Source organism: Apium graveolens, unplaced genomic scaffold (assembly GCF_009905375.1).
Source record: "Apium graveolens cultivar Ventura unplaced genomic scaffold, ASM990537v1 ctg6758, whole genome shotgun sequence".
Classification (NCBI taxonomy): domain Eukaryota; kingdom Viridiplantae; phylum Streptophyta; class Magnoliopsida; order Apiales; family Apiaceae; genus Apium; species Apium graveolens.
In genome coordinates this window covers 20956-32916 of record NW_027419757.1, presented here as the reverse complement: position 1 = coordinate 32916, position 11961 = coordinate 20956, and the positions used below count along the sequence as shown (strand labels likewise).

General features: G+C 34.3%; 1 protein-coding gene across 1 annotated transcript; it reads left to right on the top strand.

Moving 5' to 3' along the window:
* Positions 1-10427: 10427 nt before the first annotated feature.
* On the top strand, positions 10428-11705 carry LOC141703561 (uncharacterized; the record flags this gene model as incomplete). The annotated part of the gene is made up of 2 exons (XM_074507043.1): positions 10428-11032; positions 11168-11705. Coding segments are annotated over exons 1-2 (1143 nt in total), but the record flags the coding sequence as incomplete, so codon positions are not given.
* Positions 11706-11961: the final 256 nt, after the last annotated feature.

The following is an 11961-nucleotide window of genomic DNA, read 5'->3' as shown; positions in this document are numbered from 1 at the left end:
TTAGGAAAGGAGTTCCAGGAGAGGGTTTCAAGGCTTTCAAGATTCAATCTTTGTAAATAAATTATTTCTCAATAACAAATGATAGGGTTCTTAGAAAATTTCATAGCTTTAAAAAAGATCATTCCAAGCTTTGAGTATCAAATATCAAAGTAGAGTGATAGGGTTCTCGATTTAGTTCAATTCAAACTATTCAATTTCAAATCAATTGCAATGAATAATGTTCGTTGCACAATTATAAATCCCTGACTTATATTCTAAAAAAACAAAGAACCCTTGATTGGAATATCCATAGTTTAGATATCATATGGGTTGTTAGGTAATGAATATAACACATAGGGGGTGAATGTGTTTTGGATTATTTTTAAGCTTTTTAAACTATTATGGATGTGGTGAACAAAGTAATCTAAGTTATAGAGATAAAGTGTTTTAACAGAAATAATAAAACATGCACATGAACACCCTATCTTCAAAACTCACTTAATTTTATATTAAAATTAAGTATGTCTTGCTACAAATTTATGGGTTCTTTATTGATAAAGAACTCAGCTTCTTTCTTGAGAGAGTTACAAGAATTTTTGATCTATTTGTTATAAATAAAACTCAAAATCCATTATTTATTCGATAGAACAGTAAACATAGGTTTTACACGGCATGCAATAGCATGTACTAAACCCTACTTTAAGTTAACTGAAACTTCCATTTATGGCTTAGTGTATCTTTGCAAATCGTGCATGTCTGTTACTTTACTTTGTCAGTTAATCTAGGTCTTTGATCTTGTACTCTTCAAGTTACTTTTTGTAGACTTTTCAAACCAGTGATTGATTTGTTTGTTGATTGATAATCTTGGATATTTAACTGGTCTGCATTTTGTACTTTGAGTTTCATATCGAGAGCTCCAGTTTGTTATATAGAGAACTCGAAATCTCGATAAGTATAATGGCTTATCGAGATCTCTTATTACTCTATAGTTTTTTTGACTTATCGAAGTCTCTGAGTTCTCTATATGAGAATTTGGCTTGTCGAGATCTCTGAATTTCTGCATGTAGAAAAGACTTATCGATATCTCTGAGATCTCTATAGGCATATAGACTTATCGATATCTCTGAGATCTCTAATGAGAATTTGACTTGTCGATATCTCTAATCTTCACATCTTTAATTTGACTTGACGATATCTCTGAGTTCTCTATTGCAGAAATGACTTGTCGATATCTCCAATATTCATATCTTCTTTTGACTTGTCGATATCTCTGAGACTTCTCTATAAGCTATTTTTGACTTGTCATTCTAGAGTTCGTGAATGACTTCTCTATAAGATTTAATTTGTGACTTGTATATTTTTTGACTTAGAATGTTTTTCTCAAAATAGATTTATTCAACTCCAAGCTTCTTCATATTGTCTCTGAGGCATGATCTTCATGATCTTCTTCTAGAGTTTATTCTTAGGCTTTAGACTGTTTACAAAAAAAATACTCCAGTATAATCTATTTACAGTTTTACATACTTAAGTGATATAATACAAAATGCAAACTTAGATTATCATACAACTTACTTAGGGCTGTCAATTTGACTTAGTCTTGTTATGGTACAGGCATGTCTTGCATAACATAGGTGATCATCCCGTAATGACCTCCATCCGATCATTAAGGTACCTATGGAATTATTTCAGTCTATATACTGGACTAGCCCTTAGCCTCCTAAGTGACTGGACTAGTCCCACTAGCCTCTTACGTCTCTATCCAATCTTTAGGCATTCACTAGAAAAACCTTTATATTGGAAAACACAGAAGTTTAACTAAATTCTTTTTAAGATTACCAGTATTTGAAATCATTTGGATTCTTTTTAGTCGAAAGTTATTCTTAGGTTTAATTCAAAAGTTCAAGTGAATGAGCAAGTGAAGTTCAAAGGAAGTAAGTTGGGAAATGATTAAGCATCAAGTGTAGGTATTCACAATGCATGTTAAATAAGATGGTTTCAAGAAAGGAAACATTAACAAGGTTCAAGTTTACCATAACAGGCATTAGATTGTCTTGGTATTGGTTAGAAAGGATCTATCAAATTACGTAGGGTCAAAGAATCGCAAGGATAGAAAAAATATAAAAACAAGGTATAAGTACTTGAAAGAAAGTGCTACTATCAGGGTTAATCACAAGGGTCAATAACAGTATTAAGAAGATTCTTTACTCCATCAGTGCATATTATAAATATCCTCTTTACGATCAAATTACGATAATTGTAACGCCCCCAAATCCGGGGTCAGAGGATTTGGTCGTCACAATGAAACCTTAATCCGAAACAACATGTTTAATACTAAACAAATGGAATCAAAAGATATTTAAAATCTAGCACCCCAAAATAATCCAAGATCTTTTAAGGTTACAGTTCTAGAAACAAGATATCCAAATTCCATAAATAAAATTTTCACATTTTTTTTAACTATTTTCAACAATTCCCAAACTCAAAACTTAACCCACTAGTATAACTTCGAAAGGAAGTATACTAGGCCAACAATTCAATAATATAACTAATATTTATATATATATATACAACTTTATACAACAGAACTTACTCAAAATATGCAAACCCTGGACCAACCACCTTCCAACAGCTTCTTCTTTGCTTTCTTGAATTACTCAGCTAAATAATGCAAGTTAATCCTCACTTGAAGGTTAAATTTAAAAAAAGGAAAGTATTAGCGAAAAAAATGCTCAACAAGTTCATTATAACATATATATGGTCTTTTGATATAAAAGTCGACATCTGCCATAAAGCAGAACATTTAAAATCATAACTGCTGAATCAGAAAATTTGGTTAAGGAGCCCAATATTGGTTCCTAATCTGCATTCAAAACTCTTTTGATATTTTTGAGCAAAAATGCTTCAATAATACTTTGAATCTTGACGAGAATAAAACTCATAAAAAAGTGTTTACGGAAATATCGTAAATAATAACATGAAACAGTGACTATGGACTGAATGATAAACTTATATCCATTTTACTCGAAACACAATCATGATATCAGTTCTCATTTTGATGTCATATCAAATTAGATATCATTACTAACTTAGATGCTCATAACATACCAATACTGAAGTATTGAAGTCAACATCAATCATATATATCAATACCACTTTTGATAATAACATCAAATTAAATATCAATATCAATCAAAAACTAAATAACATATTTTATCCAAAAGAAAATACTTGATAAATCATTTATTATATGATTATCAAAAAGAATATAGCAATTTAGATTTGAACCAATTATACACTATGTTGTTCCTGATGATCAGTCACAAAACAACACTTTCGTATAATAGCTTGCATAAATATAGGCACCGGTATCCCGTAGCCATACCATACCTATAGGATATCCCAAAAAGGAATATGTTCGCCTTGCAAGATATTACACTTCCGTATAATAGCTTGCGTTGGATCGGTGTCTCGGCCACTTACGTTATAACCAGTAACCATCCAATTTTAAAACTAATTTATGAAAAGAGTCTAATTAATCGACATTCTTAATAATTTAGTTCCCCAATTTCACTTGGGTAGGAATCATTTCAAAATGAAATAAATTTCTCAAAGTATAAAACATTTATAAATCCGGTATTTGGATAAGTAAAAACACTTAACTATTCTGAACATAGAATAGTAGAAGAGTACTTGCATAATCAGAAGCAATCACTTTAATAGGTAAAGCATTTAACTATTCAAGAATTAGAATAGAGAAGAAAGATTTGTATAATATTAACTAGCAGTTTGATATGTAAAATATTGAACTATTCTGGAATTAGAATAGTATAGAGAAACTTGCATTTGGTTTTTAGCAGTTAAGCACACTCGCAATAACACGACTAATCTGCCATTCTGTCTCAAGACCTCACCGTCTTTTATTCCATTAATCCTTTGATATGTTGCTTCTGCGATGGCTGCAAGCCTAATATCAAGTACTACTTCATTTCACTTTTATCCAACGTCTTGTCCTGATCGACTCGAATGATCTGCATCTATAATTAAAAGATATAACCTTAATTGTCTACACGATAATTACTCGACGAACTAGGCGTCAAAACTCTATCGTCTACCCAAACGATAACCCACACATAATTAAACAATCAAATACAAGACTCTTAAATCATGTACGCTTGTAATTCACAAAGCACTTAAACATATAACTCACGTATCATAAAATTCATATAACACATGATTCAGTTCAACAGAACATTCGACTCGGTATATTTAAAACTGAAATCGAGTCAAAATATGAATTTTTCATAAACACGCGACTCAGAACCGACTTGCAAAACAAGCGACCTTTTGAAACAAAAGGATTTATGTCTCGAAAGTTATAACGACCGACAAAACACAAGTAATATTCTAATTTTTATTTAGACTGCCTCAAAAATTTATAAATTTTAGCCCTAGAGAAAATTTTGCTTTTGTACCCGAATAAAAATAATAAATAGATAAACAAATAAATTAATAAATAATTAATTAAAATAAAATTTTAGGCTAGAATTAATTCTTGGAAAATTTTATTAGTCGTTTAAAAATTCTATTGCGTGTGCGGAGATCCCTAATTTTATTGATAATAATTATTAGCCAATTATTTTATAAATTTATTTTATTGGAGCAGCTAATTAATTTATTTAGAATACTATTTTATTTTATCTAGTAAAATTATTTTTTTAGATTTAAACTCTAGTAATGATTTATTTGAGATTCAATAAAATTAGTACCATAGTAGTTTTAAGATATTTTAATTCAACTCACCTAGGAAAAAAAATTTATCTTTATTTTTTTTATTTAGTTGGTAATAATCTTTTCATCATAAAGAGAAAATAATAAATAAAATAAAATGATTGGCTTATAAGTGAAGCTTGTTAGATATTTTGATTAGAAGCATCTAGAGGTGAGATTTTTTTAGGAAGAGTCTAGATGAAGATATCCTTATAAAAAAATAATAATTAGAGTTACCAAGGTTCTTTTAGAATACTCTACGTCTGTGAAGAGTGAAAGTTCAACATGGAGAATTTAGGAGACTCAATTGTATCGTTAAGGTAACTACTGCTCTCTTAATTTTGATTAGTATCTTTATCTTTAAAAAAAATTCTAGAGAATTATTAGGCATTAGATTAGTATTGTTTTGTGGCAGTGTGTTGTAAATTTCAGCTTTTGAGTTTTATTTATACAAATAACAAAATGCTAAGATGTAATTAAAGGGGGCTTGGATTTTATTTATTTATTTATTTACATCAAAAGGGGTTACGAGGTTAAAGGGGGAGGAGGACAATAAACTAGGTTTTGGTTTTTACAGATTGAGTTTGGTTGTTGTAGTTATAGTCTCAATTGCAAATAGGGTGGAGAAGGAGTTGTATATATGTGGGTTGTTTGGCTGTTGGAGGAAGAGAAAAAGGGGCGGAGCCACCGCGGCTGTTGAGTCGTCGACGGTGGTTTCTGACATGGTGATGGGAAGCGGAGGTTACAGGAATGGAGGGAAGGTGCTGTGTTGTTAGTAGTGTGAGTTTTGTTGTGTGTTGCAGAGTGTGGGAGGGATGAAGGTGGAGCCACCACCCATGTGGTGGTGGAGATGGTGCAGGCGGCGACGTAACGCCGTTGCTGGTGGCCGCGAAAGAGAAAGAGAGAGAGAGAGAGGGGGGGGGGAGAGAGAACAAGAGAGAGAGAGAGAGAGAAAGAGAGGAAGAGGGAGAAAGAGTTTGGCCGGAAAATGGGTGGGTAGTAATTTTTGGGAAAACAATTGATGGGAGCTTGTAGATCGGGCTATGGGCAGCAAGATTATGCGAAGAAATTCAGGTTTCGGGTTAGCCGGAAAATGAGGTGTTGGGGGCGGAAAGGTTGAGGATGAGTTTGGGGAAGATGGGGGTAAATCTGTAAATTGGTAAAATGAAATTAAAATGAATTGATAAATAATAAGTATTGTTAATTGGATAATAAATAATGGGTAATAAATGAAATAAAAGAATTGGACAAATAAAAGTGACATTTAAAAAATAAAGAAATAGTTGGATTAATGGGAAAAAGAAATGAGATACAAGTAACGTATTATTATTTTTGGTTAAACAAGAATTAGAGTATTAAATTATGGAATATAGTGTAAATTATGATTAAAAATAATACAAGATACCTAGAGTGGATGCATTGTTACCAAGTTATTTAATAGTAAAATAATTATGAAATAAAAATAGAAGAGTATAAAGGTGATTACAAATAAAGTCAAATTTTAGGGATATTATCGTTAGCTTAGTATAATTTAATAAATAAAATGACTCGATTAATTCATTATTAAAATAATGAATTAAAAGTTTAATTGGAATTAAAATATTTTAAGAAAGAATATTTAGAGTGAGTGTTTGAGCTCCTTTATCGAATATTATTTAATATTCTTTATTTTAAGAATTGATAGAAATTCTATTTTTACTTCGTGGAATATTGGAGCAATATTGAGCTCGCGTATTATTTTAAATTATTATAATTATTCTCAGCATACGGGCGAGTAAGGCAAGTTTACTATCTCTCCACTCACCTTAAAAATATTTATTTTCGTAAATATTTTTAATTATATTTTTCCCAAGTATTGTTTATTTCAAATTTATTTATTTATTTAAGAATGATTTATTTTTTGAACTTTAAAAATATTATCATCATTTTGGATTAGTTATTTGTATTTAAATTTCTTTGATCGAATACCCTATCTTTTAATAAACCTTAGTCGTACTCATTGTTCGAGACGAATCCTTTTAATTTCTTTTAGTTAAAGTTTGATTCCTTAATTTGTGTCAACCACATTCGTTTCTTGTCGGTTACATCTATTGTCCAGATGTATCCACTTTTATTGAAATCAAGGACTGATTCATTGTTCGAATCAGAAATTATTAGAAAATATGTTAAGTTTATTACTCATAGTGATTGGCTCTACTCACAATGATCCTGAACGTTATTTAGTCGTTTGGTTATTCTTTTGATTTGAGATAACCAAATAATTTTTCTTTGAACTTGACCATTCTCTTTGTTCGAGATGGTTACCTTCTTTTCTTTCTAGACGATGCCTTGTTCGTGTCGTCTAAAATTATTTTCTTGTTCTCTGGATTAATCCATTGTTCGGGTTAATGTAATTTATTTGGAAAGCGCTAGCTCTGTGCTAGACTTAGCAAATAAATTTTCTAGTGTCTAGATTCATTATCAAGGAACTACTCGGGGATTCATATTCAAAACTGGTCAACGTGGTCCAGAAATGTTGACCATGATTGTATGGTCCGGAAACGTTGACCATATTTAATCCGGTCCGTGATGGTTAAACATGGTTAGTGACAATGTGTTATGTTCAAAGTGACATTGGCTCTGTGAAAACCAGGGTTGTGTGATAACCCATTTATGATTAATTGCTAGAAAAATTTGAAATGTAAGGCGGGACTTGCCTGAAGGCACTGATCACGCTACACGCGAGTTCTGCAGGAGTCGATACTTGTGACATGGTAGTTAATCGAGCCATGGGGTATCGAAAGGTTGATGACCAGTATGCTCTTGTGTCATGTTGTTTAAAGATGTGTTTGAGTTTGTTTAAAGATGTGTTTGAGTTTGTTAATATTCTCAAATTCGAGATTTATTATTTAAATTGTCAGTTATCTTTTATTCTTAAAATTTCAAATGTATTCTGTTATTTCCTATTTTTTTGGGTATTGGATAAATTGTGAATTTGTTTAGCATATTAATGCTCACACTTGCTATCATTACATTTCTTTTAGCGGTCAAATCAGAAAGTGATGAACATCCAAATTCGTGTGCGGAGGGCAAGGAAAAGATGCCAAGTTCAAGCATGGATCGTTAGATTGTCTGTATGCCAGCTATATGGTATGGAAGTCTCCTAGTAGTGGAATAAATTTTAGTTATGTAATAAAGTTCTAGTGGTTGATACTTTGGTTCGCGGAGTATGTATGGTATTAGTAAGTGATCCTTGGATCTGTGGACGTGATAAGATAAATGTAATAAAGTACTTTTTATGCTATTATAATAATAAACAGGTATTTGATACACTAAATGATGTGGCGACCTAAATCTGTGAAAGAGCGGGTTTGGGGGCGCTACAAAGGTGGCATCAGAGCTATAGTTATATTCTTAGGACGCGAACCCCTAGGAATGTAATTTGAGAGCGAAATAAGATTATACTAAGTACGTATAACTTTAAACCTATAAGAATTTAGCTAAACCTAACTATTAAGATATAAGACTTACTGTGGAGTATATTAGAGAATTAAGTAGATTTTAGAGACTAATATCTAATAACAACTTGGTGCAATTGTGTATATGTATATAGATGTCAGGCACCCGATCTGTTCGTGGTACCCGATCTGTTCGTGATAGACCCCTGACGCCATACCCTCGAGACGCATTCAGCTCTGGTTCCGAGTCTGACAGTGATCCTTTAGAGGAGATTATGGTTATCGACAGTGATAGCGATGACTCATCCATTGCGGTTATATCTCCACCACCAGTTACACCCCTTCAGATCGTTGATTTGGATGATGAGGTTGACTCTGTACCTGTAGTGACACCTACAGCTGTTTCTGCTCCTGAGGTACAGGATTCTGTGTATGCTTCACTGGCGGAGATCACCCTTGTTGTACCTTTATCTGCACTCACTCAGACGTTATCATCTGCTTATGTATCACCCGAGTCTAGAGAGGGGGATGTCATGGTTGCTGAGTTGGTTAGTCACTTCCACCCTGCCTCGGTCGAGCCCCAGACCCATATGATCACTACTGATAAGTATCGTTTTGAGATACCGAGCCCTGTTAGGACCGAGCGTGTTGATGAGAGCCAGCTTTCACCAGTCTGTACTGAAAGATTGATTAGCTCTGCACCTCCAGGACCACTTGTCTCTTTATCTGCTCTGTTTTCTGCTCCAGCTCCTATTTATGTGTAGGCTCCTGTAGAGCCGACTGTTCTTGGTCCCATAGTTGCTGTTACTTCTGAGGCACCTGTTTATGACACTGCACCTCATGCACCTCCTGTATCTGTTCATACTCCTGATACTAGCCCTGTAGGCGCTACGGCTGTTATGCCACCGTTACCCATTGCTCCTGATGTGGCCGAGATTGGCATGGTGCCATTTCACCTTTACTACTCATTGTTCCAGCAGCATCAGTGGTTATGGCATAGGTATGAGGAGGTTTTTGACACTAGGGAGTCTCTTATCAGGCTACTTACTGTTACAGACCCTAATCGTGTTCACCTTGGTGGTAGTGCTTTGACTAGGGATGTTCAGATGTTGATTGTTCACCAGATTGCTGAGACTATTCTGACTGGTTTGAGGAGTTCTATTGTTGGGATACCATCTTCGAGTTCTGGCCAGGTTGATAGCGCCACGGTGGCCGCACTTGTGGAGAGAGCGATCACGGAGTTTCTTGGGAGGATCACCTCGTTGTTCGGTCATTGACCGATCATGACTATGAATATTGTGCAGTCTTTTGACTTTTTGAGGGATAACACGTCTATAGAGTGTGTATTCCTATCTTTTGGTGACTCTTACTTATGATGCTAGCTGCTGACTGTACTGCTGATAGTTGTAGTGATAGATTTGATGCTGATGAGGCTTGCAGACTTTTTGTTTTGATGCAGTCTCGAGATTGACATAGTAGTTGACTTGATCCCTAGTATGTAGTAGGATGTTATGACAATGTACTTTAATCATTATGGTGTACCGATATTTTGACCCAGCCTGTTGGGGTATCACTTTGGTTATGTATTATGATATACTCTCTGTCGGCAGACTATGATATCATCATCAGATGGTTGATGACTCATTTACATTATGGATGTTATCGTATTTTATATTTGTTAGCATTTTATTATATTGCCTTGGTAGATTTTACATGGTTGCGATATTTACCGAAACTTTTCAAAAGATAGAAAACCGTTTCCTTTAAAACCAAGATGAACACGATCTACAACGAAACTACTAAGTTTTCAAAATTTAAAACTTAAAAAAAATGATTAAAACTCGAGATTCACATAATGAGATATGATGTATATTTTGGGAAATAGTTTGATTATTATTATGTTACTCAAGTTCAAGAGACTTATTTTAGGAAAAAGGATTTCATGATTATATTCAACTCGAATTTGAGGTTTACCTTTTTGTCATGATATACAAGAATTTTTCGGAAAGACTATTGTTTATACCATGTTATTTTTAACTTGTTGGGATATTATACTATTTTGGAATATTTTAATCAACCTATTGTTTTAATCTAAATAGCAAGAAGATGCCCAGAGGACGGCCTAAGAAGAACCATCCACCTCCACCAAAAGAAGAGAGCCATGATACCCAACCTCACCTACAACAAAACTAAGACCGAAGGCAACATAGGGACCTGACCCCACCTCAGAATCAAGATGATCCTATGCGACTATTGGTGGCATTTCTGCGACAACAAACTCAAAATCCTCCAACTAGAGGAGTGGGACCACAAGATCAGCAAACCCCATCTACTGTTACCTTCAAATCCTTTAAATCTTTGAACCCTCCTGAGTTCAAAGGTACCACTGACCCTGTTGAGGCTCGAGTTTGGCTTCGTGAGATCGAAAAGACATTTGAAATAGTTGATGTTGAAGAAGAGAAGAAAATTATCTTTGCTGCCTATATGCTAAAAGGAGAAGCTAACTATAGGTGGGAAGCCAACAAAACACTTGAAACCACTTTTCCTATACCATGGACTAGATTTACGGAACTGTTCTTCCAAAAGTACTTTCCAAAATACATGGAGAATCAGATGGAACTTAAGTTTTTAGAACTTAAGCAAGGAAACATGTCGGTAGCTGAATATGAAGCTAAGTTCACTGAGCTCTCTAGGTTCGTTCCATACCATGTTGACACTGATGAGAAGAAAGCCAAGCGATTTCAGCAAGGACTAAAACCTTACATTCAGAACCGCATAGCTGTGTTTAAAATCACCAACTACACCACACTAGTCCAAAAAGCTGCAATTGTGGAAAGTGGAAGCGAGCTGTATGCTAAGGACGCAAATATGAAGAAGAGAAATTTCCAAAACCATAGTGGAAGAAGCATTGAGAAAAAGGTTGAAAATCAGCCAGGGAAACGACCTTTTGTGAAACGTGAGGACATGAATGTTGGAAATTGAAGGATTGAAAATGTTGGTGCTCGGAAGGATAATCCAAGATTCAGGACCCCTCAAAACTCTAACTTGCTTCAGGGAAGACCACATGTACCTGAGTGCAAAACATATGGAAGAAAGCATCCTGGGGAATGTTATCAGGCAAATGTCACTTGTTTCAACTGCGGACAAAAAGGATACTATGCATCTCGCTGCAAGGAAAAAGCTACTATTTGTTACTCTTGTGGGAAGAAGGGTCACATTGCTAAAGATTTCCGAAAGCAAGCACCTAAGGAAAGCTCTAAACTTAGACTTATGGCACCTCCAAGCAACAAGCCTACTACACGCACTTTCAACATGATGGTTAAAGATGTCGTTGCTGATAATGATGTGATAGCAGGTACGCTTCTAGTTAATTCTGAAGATGCATGTGTTTTAATTGATTTCGGTGCTACAAGATCTTTTATATCTTTGAACTTTATGAGTAAGTTGGGCATCGAGTCAGCTACATTAGAAGAAGTTATGGCCATAGAAGCAGCAAACCAGGAAGTTGTCAATGTTGATCAAGTATGTCAAAATTGTGACATAGAAATATGTGGACAACAGTTTACTGTTGACCTCATTCCTTTTAAGTTAGGAGAATTTGACGTGATTTTAGGAATGGATTGGTTAGTTAAATATGACGCACAAATCAATTGTCGACGAAAGCAAGTAAGTGTGAAAAAGCCAGAGGGTAAACGAGTAATGATGCATGGACGAAAATAAAGGAAGAAGTTCTTAACCATGATGAAAGCAAAGAGATTCCTTCGGCAAGGATGTCAAG